General features: G+C 37.0%; 1 protein-coding gene and 1 long non-coding RNA gene across 5 annotated transcripts in view; one reads left to right on the plus strand and one right to left on the minus strand.

The window, feature by feature from the left end:
* The window catches only part of CABCOCO1 (ciliary associated calcium binding coiled-coil 1), a 117,537-nt gene extending 105,129 nt beyond the window's left edge, over positions 1 to 12,408 (plus strand). For all 3 annotated transcript variants that reach the window (XM_072823211.1, XM_072823212.1, XM_072823213.1), the window contains 3 exons: positions 4,599 to 4,721; positions 5,145 to 5,285; positions 10,656 to 12,408. In XM_072823211.1, coding sequence (XP_072679312.1) covers positions 4,599 to 4,721; positions 5,145 to 5,285; positions 10,656 to 10,730 — 339 coding nt within the window. In that variant the 3' untranslated portion in view covers positions 10,731 to 12,408. The remainder of the gene's footprint in view (positions 1 to 4,598; positions 4,722 to 5,144; positions 5,286 to 10,655) is intronic.
* The window catches only part of LOC140631884 (uncharacterized), a 40,934-nt gene that overhangs the window by 12,853 nt on the left and 10,273 nt on the right, over positions 1 to 17,808 (minus strand). The window lies entirely within an intron of this gene.

Raw genomic sequence — 17,808 nt, forward strand, 5'->3', positions numbered from 1 at the left:
CACAGGAAGATCTGAAGCAGATTCTAATTCCTATAAGCATTCTTTAAACCTAAACTGACCCTGTACTTAGTTCCAGGAGGATTCAAAATTCCTATCATTATTCCCATGATAGATGTCCATTTCATATTGAATATGTAAAATCTTAAAAGGATTCTAGTGATTTTATTTGGCTTGTAAAGTAAAGATCTTGGATTTTTTAAGACCTACATAATGTTTCAGCGATGAAATTTTGTACTTACGAGTATTAAATTATGCCAAAAAGCCATTTACTTGATATTCTTTAAATACCATAGCACAATTCAACTAAAGCTCAGATTGTAAACCATCTTAAATAACACTAATGCAGTGTGCACATAATGAACAATATAGCTAACTTAAGTTAATTTTCATGTAACAGATAACATCTGGGGGAAATGTATATTGGTAAGTTATGCAAAACTAATTTTCTAGCGACCACATCTGTAGATGTTATTTATTGTATGTTCACTTAACAGTCCATTATTCTGTTTAGAAATCTATTCTCTTCTTTATTAGAGCTTTTAATGTACTCACCTTGGTTCAAATGGTCTGCTCATTATCAGAAAAAATATAAATGGCATTCACATGGAACAACATGATTGTTTTTATTATATCCATTTGTGTGCAAGCATTCAAAAATGGCAAGAGAAACACATTTATTGCTTTACATTCAAAGTAATATTTAGGGGGTATTTGAAAGTCAAGCAAAACCAATCATTTGGCCAAATGGATGTATGTGTATAATCAGAAACTCCTGATTTTTAATCTCAGCATTAGGCCTCAGGCAAGTCACTTAAAGTCTTTCCCTTTGTTTCCTGATCTGAAGATTATGGGTGCTATTCTCTTAGAGAAGAAGAAAGGGTGCTTTGCTAAATCAGGCTACCAAAGAAGAGTGTTTTTTTAATAAACATACTTGATCCTTTTTCTGTTTTTATTTTCCTAGGTTTAAGAGGTAACATATTAGACTTTTGAGGAAAAAATATGAGACAATTACAATGCTACAGGAATGTATAAAAATAGTTATAAAACTAGCTTTATTTAATTTGCCTCAACTATTCATAGACTTGAGGAAATTATAACGTTCTTTCAGAAAATCTAACTTAATAAAGCTGACCATGTCTTTCTGTTTTAAATAGATTTTATTACAGAACCAGTGATGTTGTAAAACATGAGGTTTTGTTAAAAAAAATACAAAGGCCTAATTGTATTTTTTTAAGAAAGTATTGCATCAGACGGTTTCATTTAAACATATTTGCTGGCTCTGTGCTCTCACCACAATTATTGATTCTAATTTTCCTTAAACTTGTTTTTTAAAAAGACTATTTAATGGGGGAAAAATCACTATGATACTTCTGGCACAATGTTTATTTCAAACTATATATTTGACAGTGTGCCTTCTTATTATTAGTGAGATGACTCTGTATTTACCCCCATCTGAAATTGGGGCATTTCTTTCCTTTCTAGTATCTTACTAACAAAGCCAAATGTAACTCTTTGTGAAAGAGAAAAATGTAGCCCTGATTTGGCTCATTGATAGTATGCAAAACACACTAAAGAAAAGAAATTCTCAGCCCCAGTTTTTGTGCAGGAATTAAATCAAATGAATACCTGTCTGAGCTATATTCATAAAAATCAAGCAAAAGAGGTTCTTGGGATAAATAGGAGCTTCACTCCACCAAAAAAAGTAATAATGTGGGGCTGGGAGTGGTCCAGGTTCCCAAGTATGTGACCAGTACACACACACACACACACACACACACAAACACACACATACACACACTACCAGTGCCAAAGACTAGGAAAAAACTAAGTAGTCGGCAGGTAGTTCAGATGAGCCTTGTAAAGAAATCCAGGCCGGAGAGGTGTGAGGGACAAAATGAGAAACTTGAGATACACAATGAGAACACAAATATTTGTTTGCACTCCTGTGTATGATCCGATGGAAGAAAGGGCATGAGGAGGTACGGGATGGAATCTGCTACCACTAGGATGCAGAAGCAATCTAATGTGAATTTCCACCAAGGGGTCAGAAAAAATTAGCAGAAAGTCTGAGCCTCTGTGCAGAAAAGCAGAGCTGTAAGACAAATTTGGCAAGAGTAACAAAATAAGATTCTGCTTCATTAAAGGAAATATTTTACCTTGCAGATTAGCTCATGCTTTCTTTCTCAAGGCCTGAAGTAAATTCAGTAAACCCCATTTCATTCTTTTCTACTTTCCAATGGCTAACTCACCACCACTCCCCACCCCACTGAATTCCTCTCCCTCACCCTCTATGAAAGTCTGTACCACTCAGTAAATGCCCCATCATCTGCCCTTGTCTCTGGATCCTGTGTGCAGCTTATTTATTTTACTGATAATGTTGCAAAGGACACTAAATTATATTTAGCTGTTTCATTTTCCCAGCTTGGTAAAATAAAGAGCAATATAAGGTGTGGGAGGATGAAAAAGAAGCATGATGAAAAAGGTACAAATAATTTTGTGGGAAGATGAAAATGTTTGTCTCATTTAGGGGGAAAAATGACTTAAGAACATGATGAGAGAAAAGAATTGTTCTGATATATATATATACATATATATATATATATACTATTTTGATTAACATTTAGTCAAATTAAGAAGGACAATCTGGCATGATGTCACCTAACAGAATAGAGATGAAGTGATTAATAATAATAACTTCCAAGTATGGGGATCCTTGGGTGGCTCAGCAGTTTGGTGCCTGCCTTCAGCCCAGGGCGTGATCCTGGGGTCTCAGGATCGAGTCCCACATCAGGCTCCCTGCATGGAGCCTGCTTCCCCCTCTGCCTGTGTCTCTGCCTCTCTCTCTCTCTCTCTCTCCCTCTCTCTCTCTCTCTGTGTCTCATGAATAAATAAATAAAATCTTAAAACAAAAAAAACTTCTAAGTATAGCAACATGATGACATACTGAAAACTATATAGGCCGAGAAGTTGGCACAGCAGGATTTAACTCCCAACCCTGGCACTAGGTGATGATTTGACCCTAAGCCAATCATTTAGTTGTTTGGTTTCCAAATTGCCTTGACTATAAAGTTTTAACACTTCAGTCCTTATTTATACTAAGAAGCAACTTTCTATAAAGCCGAATTAAAATCAATAATATGAATTCAATGCAAAATACATTGGGATGACCAAGTAATAGCTTGGCTTTCAGGACATTCCAAAACCTATGTAAATAAAAAATTTTAGTAATATTCAAATAACAAAACATTATAACAGGTAAGTTATACATGATCGCATGTTTCACATGTAAGTTAACTTGAAATATTGTGGAGAAGTTAGAAATGAATGTATGATGACTTCAGGTTTTTCCAAGTCCCATAGGATGGTAATTATTTGGTGATTTTATGCATTTCCAGAGTTTTGCCTTTAAACTTGTAGGCTTGGGGTCTGACTTTGTCAGCACACATTGGGTTGCTTCACCTTTGGGCCTCAAAAGCAAGCTCATGGGAGCCTACTGTATAAACTAGAACATCAAGGTACTGATTTACAGTGAGGAATGTAATATACATGAAAATCAAAGCACTCAGCTGGGCATGTCTTTATAGATCAGTTGAGATGGGAAGTCGAATTATGATCAAAATGTTGCTTGTTAGACATGGAATCAGAACAAAAGGAACTAATTAAATGATTCAGATGTGTGGCGCCATGAGTACCCTCATCTCCTCTTTCTCACCTCCAAGTCATGGTGGACTGGGCACTGCTTAAGTTGTCTTCTTTGACTCCCATTTCTTCATTCCCAGTGTTGACTAAGCATCGCCTTCCCTCAGATTTGCACACTTACTACAAAATTCTGAAGTGCTCATGGTGAGATCTTGCCTTGCCCTCTGTTTTTGGTTGATTTTGCAAATCTCTCTGATTCACAGCATACTGGCTTTATACATTAACCTTCAACGTATTTATTGTCCTCATCACCAAGTTCCCGGTGGCCGTTTTGTCACTGCACCCAAGAACGGCCACACTTTGCTGAGTAACATCGATCATCATTAGGCGGTTGGTGAATGTTTCAAGCGCCCAACCTCTACCAGAACTGGAGAAGGTGTACAGAGGATCTAAAGTACAGTCTCTACCTACGGAGATCTTGTAGGCAACAGGAAGGGAACACTGATACATAAAACAATTAAAGATCAAGGCAGTATAAAATGAAGTCCTAAGCCACATAGTATAGAAAGAGAATAATACAGTGGGAAGAATAAAATGCTAACTATCAGATACAGAAATACAGAGATCAAAAAGCAATAGAGAACTAAGAGAGCAGTGGTGTCAAGAATTCAGAGGAGATAGCTCTTAAAAGATTATAGGCTTGGCACTATGTAGATATATATGCATACCTATATAAAAATTATGTATGTAGTTACATTAATTACATATAATTATATATTATCATATAATTTAATTAATGTAATTGATAATTGGTTATGTGATATATGTTATATAATATGTGCTATGTATTATATGGTATGTGCTCATTACAATATTTAGACAGAAATGAATGAATTGGCCAAAATTGTGGTTAGTCACCACAGGGTTTGTCATGATACAGCTCTTTTCTCCCCCTTCAGCAAGTGATAGAGGTTGTCAAGCCTTCAGGTGGCCTCTTCCCAGATCCTCTAGAAGAAGGAATCTCGTTTGATCTATATTCAACATTCATAGAGCCACCCCCAATATTGGATACAGAAATGAAGGTAGGTTTCCTTCTGTCTCTTAACTCACCTTGTCTCAGCATTGTATTCTCTACAAGCAGGAGGAAAGAAACCAAATATTCTTCCATTTTCTTTCCCTCTGATTTTTCCCAGATCAATATAGATATCTCTTTTAGGGTTGATGCACTGGTGGGCCAGCTAAGGATGGCTCAGCAAATTTAATCTCTTCCACTCGGACCTCCCCAGTCTCCACTTCCCTCCAAGTGAGCACTGATTCACAGCACCATGGCTGGATCTGTCCTGATGCTCATGAATAACAATAATGCAGGATAACATCAAATCAAAACCTTCTCCCAGATCGACATCATTCCTGGTACAAAAGCACCCAACAGAAGTTTGAGATTACATATAAATCGCTGAATGTTCCAGAAATCACTTGAGTGCTGTTGTCTTTTAATATTCCAGAGATTGGATCAAAAACAAGTCCTTGAGGAATCCCAGTCAGAAGCCAACACCTCCGATGTGGATCCTTTAGTGGGTTTCACCATCGAAGATATAAAATCAGTACTGGATCAAGTCACAGATGATATTTTAATCGGCATTCAGGTACTTGGCCTTGATAGTGTGCTCACTTAGTTTATTATTGCTGGTTAATTAGCCAACCTCAAGCTTAATGCCTGTAAACACTACCCACACTCTGCTAGCACCAGTGATGCTTATGATGGAGGACTTCAATTTAACACCTCCCCATAATTCTCAGTTGAGTCATCTGAGACTCAATAAGATTACAAAACAGATTCGCCAACATCACCTACTGTGGTATGTGTTGTCAGTTTACAAAATCATCCATCAACGAAACTCCAAAAATAACATGGTTAAAACTTCATGCCAGTTATACTGTAAACATTGCACATGCAAGAGTAAATGGAATACATTTCTAACAGTAAACACAGAAGATCAATTGTAATTCTTAGGTAAGTCTTCTCACCAAATTTCTAAAGAGAGGCTTTCAAATCCTTGAACTCCCTCTCAGATAGTTTGTTCTTTTTTACATATTACTAATAACTAAGCAATTTACATCAAAAGCTGCATGGATATGGTGGTGGGACAGCCATCCTAGTAGCAATGGCCAGTGATGGATCAGTCAGCTTAATTTTATGTTTAATGTTTTTTCCCTGTCAAAACAAAACAAAACAAAACCAAAACTCATTTCTACCTCAACACAAAGACTTGCATCATTTTCCAGGCAAAATGATTAAACAAGTGAATTGCATATTTTAAGAAGATTTATGATTTCTTCTAGAAATGACTATGAATCAACAGAACAACATACTACATGTTTAAAATATTAATATGTCTCAGGAAAAGATTTAATTGTTATCTGAACATGAGACTATATATAAAAAGCACACTGTATTAACAACTAATTTAGAAAGAGCAAAAGATTAGCTTGGCATGAGCACACCTTGTTACTTGTCTAATCATCAAACATTAATGCTCTATTTACATGAACATTTAATGATTTGATACCCATAGAATCAGCCAAAGTCCTCAGCTTAATAAGGGGTGTTTAGTGTTTACCAGAAATAGTGGTAGAACACGTTTTACACAAAGCTTTATTGTTAACAATCCCATGAATGTAATAACTGGTTACTGTGTAGAAGGGCAGAGTGCAGTTGAATTAAACTGAGTTCAGAACATATCTCCTTTTTAGATTTGATAACATTTCATCTAAATATAGTTTATGTATAATCATGGCCCTGGGCTCCTTTGCCATCCTGCAGCTCTGAAATTATTGCTGAGGAACTACTAGACAGTAATAGAATTGTTTGCAGGCTCCCAAAATTGAAAACATCTTTACCAAAGCCATGTTCCATGTAGTGAGCAGTATATTTTTAACTATTCATTGAATTTTTTTTTTTTACTGTTAGAGTTTGCAACATTTATACCACTACTCTATAACAGAAAGAATATGATTGCTGTGTATGTGTGTTATTGTCCCTTTGGCATGAAGCCAACCTTGCTGGGCCTGGAAGTTCATTAGCTGGTTCATCTAAATGCAATTAGGCATAGAAAGGACTTGGACCAGAGGTGGGGGATGCAGATCCTTTAGGTGCCACAGTCGTTTCCATTTTAAATGGATTCATGGACATTAGTCTGGGCCAAATTACTGCCAATTTTTCAATAAAGTGGCTTGATGATGTGGATTTATGCAATGTTTCAAGATACAGCAAACCCTTTTATGTATTTTCTCTCAACAACCCTGGTAAACTATATAAGAATGAGCCAGGCACTTCACTGATAAATATATTGAAAAATGATAGACACGGAAAGACTAAATCATTTATCCAGCATTGCCAGGGTCAGAAACTGTTGAAAGGCCCTGAATAGGAGCTATGACCTGGATTCTAGTTCTAATCCCAGTGTGATCCACAAAAACCACACAACCTCTAATATCACGACCAGACCACTTTGGACTTTAATACTCTGGTGGTGTGGCACTATTTCAGTGTTTACCCTTGGGTCTTGGTCGAGTTCCAAGTTTAATTCCTCACTGCTTACCTAGAGTTTTCCCCCTGTTTTAGAGAGGTACGTTATTTTCGCCCTTCTAAACCCTGCCTTACAATACTGCTGGCTCCTAAAACTGCAGCATCCCTGTTCAAAGATAGCCGCATGTCCATGGTCAGGGTATGAACACACTGACTTGCTGTAGGAACATTTAATGAATTAGTATTTGTAAGATGTTTTCAATTTCCCAATAGTTTTCATGTCTCCTTTATTTAAGAGCCATGCTGTTTTACAATTTTGGGAGGAAAAGTAGTTAGAGAATTCATGTTTTGAATACAGTTGTGTGTGTGTGTGTGTGTGTGTGTGTGTGTGTGTGTGTGTGTGGTTTTTGGTTTTTTGTTTGTTTGTCTGTTTGTTTTGTTTTGTTTTTTAGAACTCCTTCTCCAGTGTAGTTTCAGGCATTTTTCACTTTCTATAATTCAGAAATTTCAGAGAATCTTGAGTGTGAATCTTTAAGTTTTTTATGTTAATCCACTTATTTTCCCATTGACTCACTTTATAGTTCTAGAGATTTATTAAGAATGAAGTTATCTTGGCTCTGAGATGTTAATTAAAATTATACTGAATAGAGCAAACATTTTAAGCTTATATAGTTTAGGTATTTTAATTTTACGGATACATTCAAAATGAAATTATTCTGGCTCTGAGTTGTATAATAAAAATTATACCCAATGGAGCAAACTTTAATATATTTAAAGAATTACGTTTCAGAGAAATATGAATACTAACACTAAATTCTTACATTAAATGTTGGCTGTTGGCCCTGTCCAAGCAACAGGGTAATGTAACATAAAAACCTTGAGGGAAGTTTGCCATCTTGGGACCATAGGTATTTCTAGGTCAACTTGAATTTCCAGGTTAGAAAAGCTGAGAGGGAGATCACCTCAAGGTAGCGGTCAGTGAAAGGCTAGTGAGCCCAGGTCATGGGTTTTCCACTCTTCCCTTAAAGGCAGTAGAAACTTTCCCTATGCTAGTGGTCGTGGGATAGCTTATATGCTCAGCAATGTTCTGAGAAATAACACGGAGACATGGTAGACTAATTACAACCTTGTTCTTGACCAGACCTGGAGTTTGCATCCAGGCTCTGCTGCTTGTGCCTGAGCTGAAGTACTGATCACCATAGTCTAGAGAGCTGAAATGTAGCTCCCCTCTGTCACCACACTGTGCTGCACCTTACCCTCAGAACCATCTCCCCAAAGCCCACACCTGTGTCAATGAATTTTGTGTCAATGAAATAAGAAAGGTCTCCAGGTTAAGGTGAAAACACTGATGACACAGTGAAACAGAAGCTGATAGGTAATAGTACTTGTGTCCTTAGTTGAAAGAAATGAAAGTATTAGTGGGCATAGAACACATTAATTGAGTCAAGAGTTAACTGTTTAGAGTGGTGCTTCTCTGTCCTTTAGAATTGTGAAAAGATTCTTTTTTTTCTTGTTTTTAAATTGAAGTTTGATTTGCCAACATATAACAACCAGTGCTCATCCTGACAAGATTATTTCTTCAAACTATTTCAATTCCTATCTGGTTGCATGTCAGATGGAAGCAAGGGTAACATTTTTTAAAAATAATTCACAAAGTAATACTACTGAAATATAACACTGGTGAATATATCACAAAATAAGAGTTGGTATTATGAATTTAGAAGTTAGCATCTAATGTTAATATGCTTAATTTTTAGCTATTTAATTTTTCAGATAAGAACTAATACCCAAGGTGGTTAAGTGACTTGTCCAAGGCTACATAACAAAATTAATCCCTAGGTCTCCAGATCCCAGATCAGTGCTCTTTCCAACTCTACGAAAACCAAGACCAAGGGGATTAGTGATTCCTAAAAAATGACAGAGTTCCTTTGTAACCTGGAGGACCGTGTTCATTCTTCCTTGCCTCCTCCACCCAACCATCAAGAAAGGAAAAAGGGGAAAAAATGAGAAACTAGAGGCCAGAACTGATGGGCTTGATAAAACTTGAGCCAGGAGCACCTGGGTGACTCAATGGGCTAAGCTTACATCAGACTCTTGATTTCAGCTGAGGTCATGATCGCAGGGTCATGAGATGGAACCCCGGGCAAGGCTCTGTGCTCAGCAGGGAGTCTGCTTGAGATTTTTCTCCCTCTCCCTCTGTCCTACTCCTCCCCCTACTCATGCATGCACTCTTTCATTCTCTTGCCCTAAAATAAATAAATAATTCTTTAAAAAACAACAACATCAAAAAATTGAAACCCCCCCCCAAGAAAAAAATGGAGAGTCACATAAGGATGCAGAATTGTTGACACCAGTGCGATCCTTTCAGAAATACTGATTCTTACCTTGAAGGTGAACAAAATCTCATCACATAAGGAGCCAGGGTATACATTTCAAAACTATCTGTTACAGTTACACTCATAAATAAATAAATAAGAATGAAAATTTATATGTAGCCCAAAACAGTATTTGATTTTTAAAATTTATTCTGTATAAATTGAAATAATAGAAGTTTCTCAAAATACAGTTACCCCGAAGACATCAAATTATGTTATAGGCACTAACATTCTGAACTTTGAATTGCTTATTAATACTTCTGTGTATAAACTACTCACATGCTCGTAAATCCCTAAACAAAATCACCTAAACAAATCTTTTTAAATCACCTAAACCAAACACTGGTTTTGCCACATCACTCATCGCTGGCTTCTTAATACATAATTTTATTATCCATCATGAAAAAGGGAGGATATTTCCAGACTACTAATGTTCAGATAATGTGGCAGGATTTCTGGAATTGTGCAGGTAGCAGTGTCAGCCCACAGAATATCACTGCCAGAGGCTAAATGCTATCACAGCTGCAGCAAATGCTAAAACCTGTCAGCAATCACGTACTTATTTCTACCAAAACTATACCACAAAGTGGCATAATTCCAAGAGTGATAATGTATGATGAATATTCTTAATTATGAGAGTTGTTCTAATTGTGAGATTATTTGTGTTGTGGTTTCACAACAGAAGCTTTCTGAGATCCCATTTAGAACATATTACACAGGAGACAAAAACATCATTGCAAAGGGGTGGGGAGACCCCCAACACCGCACTAACTGAGCCCAGAGCAGTTATTCTGATTCGGTGCTTATTGGTAAAGTCTGTCTGAGAATGCAGATAAATTATCCTATCTTCCGACACAAGGCTATGTGAAAAATGGCTGTCCAAATACCACTTCCTGTTCATAGCAGCCATGCTATACATCGGGAATGTGCAGAGAAATATGATAAAGTGTTATCACATCACTACAGGCTGAAACACGGCTCCGTCTGCAAAACAGGAAGGTGTGTGAGGGATAATGTCTGTCTTTAGGCACTATAGTATGTCAAAACCACAAAGACAATGTGCAGCAAAAGATAGCTCCATCATAACCACTTTTTTATGATTGTCTTCACAGACCGAGATAAACGAAAAGCTGCAAATACAGGAAGAGGCCTTTAATGCACGAATAGAAAAATTGAAAAAGGCCTGAGGACTCAGTACCAGGAGAGTGATGCTAAACTTCACAGAAACAAACACAACCAGCCGGCCAAGGAGACTCTCTAAGAGCCCCAGATCTCCTTCATTTCACTGGGAGAGAAAAACCAAGCCCTCCTTTTTATTATCCTAAGTAATTAGAAAAGTATTGGCCCCCATTTTGCTATCTCCTGTCCCATAACACCCTCTGAATTTATGGCACAAAGTGTAATAAGAACATTTTGTATACAAGAGTTTGGAGAATTATATATAAAAATACAATTACTTTTACGATACTCCTTTGACGCTTTGACTAATAAATGCTATTCTTCTTCAGGGAGAATGAAGCCAACTTTTTTAAATAAGGAAAAAAAAATAATAATTTTATCCATATTGACCCAGTGAGCTGCCACATTACTCTAGCCCTGTGAACAGATACCACACTGCCAAGGATAAAACTTGCTAAACAATAGCAATTAAAATGCATATACTATGGGGTTTTTTTCCCCCTTAAATCATTTGGTTTTCTTATTTAAACGTTTCAGTGTGAAACCAATTTTCTGAAATTATATAATGCAGTTTGAAGCACTTTAATTTATTCTGTACTGTATTTGTTATTTCTAATCTTGTTATTCTCCCAGGAGAATACATGACCTATATAAAAAGAAGCAATGTATAAATGGTTATTAAAGACCAACCTATATATAGATTGTAAAAATCTTAAATACAAATCAAACTCACAGAGTTCTTAAAATTAACCATTATATCGCAATAGAATGATTGAAAACATCTCAAGCCTTTAAATACCTTTATTAAACTATGATTTTAGAAGAAAAATATCCATTTGCCAACTGATTGTTTCAGGTTGGATAAATTAATTACTGGCGAGGTCCTTTCCAAATTTCTTAGACTTCAGAGTATTTGAGAATGGAGAGCGTTACTAGGAAGAGAGAGTTCCTTCAAGAAGTTTCCAGTTTATACTGGAACCAGAGGTACTTGCATCTGGGTGGCACTTGCTCAAACATGTTCTGTGCTCTAACTTTGGGCTAAACCAGTATCAAAGAGGTTGCCCAGAATATTCATTTGAGGTAGAGACAGATCTGAAAGCATTTGGTTAAGTTTCTAACCATACTGACCAGCAAATTAAGAGTAGTCCTTAAGATCAAACCATGTTTATTGTTCATTCGGTCCCAAGTCTGGAAGGCCTGAAGATGTGCTGAGCTGTGTTTCTTCCTTGACCTGTCCTTCCTAATTGAAAATGTTGAAGGCCATAGGAGATCAATAGGAGGGCTCACAAGGCTTGATTCTGTCAAGTAGTCTATTCTCCAGGGAAAACAGAGGTAAAATTAGAGAACCACAAACAGGAAATAAAGGCGCATCTAGAAATCACCAAGCATGGCTTCAAATGCAATCATTGGCGCAGGGTGGACTTGCATTTTTAATATAGTGCTTATTTTGAGCAAGAGTGACAGCAGTCTAAAACTGAATAAACAGTAGCAGTAAGATCCCTAAAAACTACACAGATACCTATAAGCATGCCTAAAGCATGCCTTTGGAAAAGACTGACTTCCCACCACTGGCTACTGCATGACTTTGGACAAGCTCTGCAACCTCTGTTTGCTCATTTATTAAATGGGGATCATACTTATTTTCGAGGTAGTTCTAAGGATCCAATAAATTCATATTAAAGGACACTTGTTGTGAGGTTTGGTCTTTGTTCCCCTCTAGGATACCCTAAAAGCCAATGCCTTCCCTAATACCCACTGCCCAGATGTGTGATGAGCCTCTTTGGCAGAATTACCAGCCTTCTGTCTCTCCACTGGCACCTGTAGATAAATGTGTCCTCCCATGGTAACCACTTTGTCACTGTGTTCTCTTACATCTTTCATGTTGGAGCAGCCCAGGGGTCTCTGGCAGCCTAATTCTAACTTCTAATAATAACAGAAAGAGCAGTCATAGGAGCAGTAGATCTTTTAAATTGATTTTAAGTTGATAAAGGAATGTAAACATTCAGCTAAAGATAACAACGTTTAGACAATGAAAAATAAATTTCACTCAAGCTACGTACCCTTATTTCTCTCCCCATGAGGCAACCATGGCTTCCAGTAAATTCTTGAAGTATTTTCTAGCCATTTAAACAATTGAATGCTTCTATAGAGCGATCATTTTTAAAATATAATTTGCATCCTGTTTACATTGCTTTTTTTCATCAAATATTTTAGAGGTAATTCTCTATCAATACATTTTAATTACCATGCAGTATTTCATTTTATCAATTCCATAACTTTTTAAACTAGTCCTACTGATGAACTTTTTACTGCTTCCAGTAATTTACTATCACATGCTACATTGCCATTTTTATGAATATGTATGATTGATTGTACCTGTAAGATGAATTCCTAGGAGGGGAAGTTTCTAGGTCAAATTTAGTGCCTTCCAAAGATATTTTACCAACAGTGAAATGAGTATACCTACCTCAACAGTCTATAAGAATATCTCTCTCTACATTGTTACCAAAAACATGCATTGGCCAATTTTTTATCTTTGGTATTTTGATAAGTAGAACGTAGTGCCACATTGTCGTGTTAATTTGCTTTTATTTTCTTACTACACACAGATTGAACAACGTTCATATGTTTATAAGTGTGTGTGTGTGTGTGTGTGTGTGTGGCTAATCCTCCTAGTAACCCTAAGACAGAGAAAGAGAGGTATTATGAAGCTTGAAGCTTAGAGAAATTATTAACTTGAACCAAGTTGCCCAATTAGTAACTGATGGATCAGAGCTTTAAACCAAGGTCTGAACTATTTTATAGACCAGGAAACTGGAACACAGAAAAATTTTAGGTACTTTCCCATGATTACCCAGCCAGTAAGTGTTCGAAACAGGTTTTGAACTTAGGCCCGTATGATCACAAAACTCACGTTCTTCACTTCATTTTCAATTGAGCTATCTCATTATCAATATGAAACAAAGTAAAACCTGGCTTTTCCTTTTTGTAATTATAATAAAGGAATACACTTATTTTATTGTTAGCATATTAAGTATTTAGAAAAGTAGTATTAAGTATTTAGAAAGTATTTATGCAAAAAAGGAAAGTATAACTTAGCCTCATTCATTCATTCATTCATTCATTCTTCAGTATATAGCATTGAGTACCTACTAGGTACGGGCATTTAGTAGTGAGCCAAACAGACATGGTCTCTGACCTAATAATCTAGTAGGGGAGGCAGTTAATACCAACTATGATAAGGACAAGCTTTGGGGAATTATGAGCATATTGAACGAAGGAGTCTGGGAGGTCACAACATGTCCCACTAGTTTTGACATTTGGGCTGGGAACTGAGGGGTACCTAGAATCAACTAGACAGAAGAAGGTGAAGGAAGAGGAGTTTCAGACACAGAAGCATGTGCAAAGTTCCTGGGACACAAGAGAGGCTGAACAATTTAGCCACAGTCAAAGCTCTCGCAGGGTCCCATAGAACCCATTACAGAATTTCATTTTTAAGTTAATAGCAATGGAAAGTTGTTGGTAAGTTTTAAATAGCAATTGACATCAGATTCGTATTTTTTAAAAGGTCATCTCCCTGGTGCTAAGACTTCTATCCATGAAGACAAGGAAAATAGTATTTTCATAAAAGAATTCCTACTGCTAATGATGCTAAGCTCCACTTCTTAGCAATTCCTACGAGTGAGAGAAATAAAGAACAATTTTGACTTTTTGAAGTCACAGGGTTCACCTACTTGAAGCAGTCTTTGGCACAGAGGCAGCCTTCTGAAGAGCCAATTAAAAACCAACGGCAATCAATTACTTAGACAAGCTGCAATCTTTCTCTTACCATCCATAATAAGATAGCTTTCTTCCATCTCCAGGAATAATTTGGGGCACTTTTTCCTCACCCCCATGTTAAGTTTCAAAGAGAAAATATATTCATTATGTTATGAACAAGCCACAGACTGCCACAATTTCAGGTATTTGCAGGCACTGTTGCGCCTAAATATAGCTGTGGAGTCATTTTTCCAAAATCCGAATATAAAGCCCCTATTTCTATCCTCCATTTGATTGGAACCATTCAACCATCCTGGTAGATAATAAGTTTGCATGTTCTTAGATTGCATTTCATTATGCTTCAGTTCCCCTAGAGAATAAACGTGCTCCTTTTCCCAACAATTGTAGAGGAGAAATACTTCTGACATCTCAAATTTCAGAGAGCCTCAGGAAGACGTCCCTCTTCTGGACATCAAAGTCTTTTTTTTCCTGGACATTGATTTGTTAAATAAGAGAAGTCAGTACTCTTTCGTAGCAGCCAAAATACCTATTAATTTAAGTTTCCTAAGCAAAAAGGAATCTAAGTCAAAATAATACCATCTTGTTGGAATTCAAATTCCAAAACAAGGAAAGAATACTAAAAATCTATTTTGCTTTTAGGATCCTGTCCTTTTTCATGGAAGTACCAGCAGTGGAGATGGGCTTATCTTTTATCTTGGTCAGAACTGCCAAAGAGTTCTGTTATTTCACTTAATTTTTAGCTTCAGAGAATGTTCAGTGCGGATGTCTCCAAGGGTCATTTGATGTTTGTTTCTTCTTTTGAGTATATTCAGGGAACCTTCTAGGTAGGACAGATGAAAATAAGATAGGTAAGGTCCTTGACTTGCTGGAGTCAAGTGAAGAAATAAGAAGACCTTAGATAACAATAGATGATGCTTAGTGATTAATACAAAGCCATGAGATAGAAGGTTCTGGGATGTGGGAGAGCTACTTTACCTGGGGTGCTCTGAGAACTCTATTTGGAAGGGGTAGTGTTTGAACTGAGACTAGGATAGGGGAAGAAACCAGCCATGGGCCACACCATGGAACATTTGTTCCAGGCAGTGAGGATAACAAGTAAAGCGATATTGCCAAGTAGAACCTCTGATCATACAAAACAACTCTCAGGGGAGACAAGTCTACCCAGGTCTCACTTCTGGCAACGAACCTGGCTGGTCTGCAATGTCAGATCCTCATGTTCCTAATCCCACTCTGTCCTGTTGCCATGGTCATATTGCCTTATCTTTAAAATATATGCATAATTATAGCCAGAAAATGCTTATTGGGATAGCCTGAAACCCAAATAAGCCCACCTAATTAAAAGAATCTTGGTCCGAATCTCCCTTGCAAAAGAATTCTAAATAAATTATATAGATACTCTACTCCAAAAGAGGAGGGGCATAACGGCCATCATTATATGTGGGCTCTGCATAACGACTTCTTTCCAAAGAATACAGTATAGAAAGAGTACTTTACCGTTAAGAAACCTGACAAGTGTTATTCCCTCCATATGATCAGTATCAATGTCAACATTCAAAAATCATATTGGTGGCATATATACTTGATAAGAGTTGATGAAAATAGTACTCTCCTCCCCCGAACCCATAACCCTAGGCTAATCATGAGAAAAACATCACACAAATTCCAGTAAGAGAGCATTCTACAACATATCTGATCAGTACTACGCAAAACCATCAAAGTCATCAAAAACAAGGAAAATATGAGAAAAAGTTATAGTCGAAGGGAACTTAAGGACACATGACAACTAATGAAACATGGAATCCTAGATGTAATTCTGCAACAGAAAGAGGATATCTAAAGAAATACAAATATGGGGGATCCCTGGGTGACGCAGCGGTTTAGCGCCTGCCTTTGGCCCAGGGCGTGATCCTGGAGACCCGGGATGGAATCCCACGTCGGGCTCCCGGTGCATGGAGCCTGCTTCTCCCTCTGCCTATGTCTCTGCCTCTCTCTTTCTCTCTGTGTGTGTGACTATCATAAATAAATAAAAAATTTAAAAAAAATAAATACAAATATGGACTTTAAAAAATATATCAATATTAGTTCATTAATTGTATGAACTAATATGATACCAAATGTATCATACTTACGTAAGACTAGTAATTACAGCAATAATAATGATAGAAACTGTGCAGAGGGAGGGGAACAATATCTGGAAAGTTTCTGTACTAATCTACTCAATTTTCATATATATCTGGGACGCCTGCGTGGCTCAGTGGTTGAGCCTCTGCCTTCAGCTCAGGGCGTGATCCCAGGACCCCGGGATCAGTCAAGCATCGGGCTCCCCACAGGGAGGCTGTTTCTCCCTCTGTCTCTGCCTCTCTTTGTGTGTGTCTCCCATGAATAAATAAATAAAATCTTTTTTAAAGATTTATGTATATCTAAAACTGTTTTTAAAAAATCATTTATTAATTTAAAAGACTCTCAGCCAAAACAAAATTAGTTAGAAGGAAAGATGCCCCTAGTCAGATTTCACCACTGATGTAGAGACATTCCCCTTCTTAGTGACACATGAAAAATCGAAGACAGCCAGCAAAAGAAATGGTCATAAAGAAGGTCAAAGTGATAAAATCCACTTCTAAGAGAAACTACAAACATCATCAGTCCTGGGCCTCACCTTATCTTCTCAGTTCCATGGTAGATTTTGAAACTTTCTAAAAACATGCATAACTCATAAAAGCAGAGGGTATACATGTTCCTTTTAAATACCCAACTCTACAATATAACATGTTAGTGTGGTCTATCAATCAGCTAACCTTACAACCATTTATAGAATGGTCCTAGTCTCTCAAGCTATGCTCAATGAAGTAAATTTCCCCTAGATCCTACTAAGACTTCTCTAAGTGAGCATTCCTTGACTTTTAAAATATAAATATGATATGGAAAGTGCTGTTTTTAAATAGGGAGAGGATAGGTGATAGATTAGGTAGATGATACATAAGTAATATCAAACAACTTGAAATTGGATATGGAAAAGATTTCCTGCCATTACGTCACACACACAAAAAAAGATTAAAATAGCCTAGATATTACCTTTTTTATTGAATGTCAATCTTGAAATCAAAAAAGAAGAAGAAACCCCTGTTCTTATACCAATGAAATTTTATGTGAATGCATTGTCAATTCATGACCTTCTGAAAGCCAAGTTTTAAATTCAATCAAAATAGGGGCACCTGGGTGGTTCAGTGGTTGAGGATCTGCCTTTGGCTCAGGTGGTGATTCCAGAGTCCTGGGATTGAGTCTCAAACTAGGCTCTCTGTGGGTTGC

The sequence above is a fragment of the Canis lupus genome, chromosome 4, assembly GCF_048164855.1.
Source record: "Canis lupus baileyi chromosome 4, mCanLup2.hap1, whole genome shotgun sequence".
In the NCBI taxonomy this organism is placed as follows: Eukaryota; Metazoa; Chordata; class Mammalia; order Carnivora; family Canidae; genus Canis; species Canis lupus.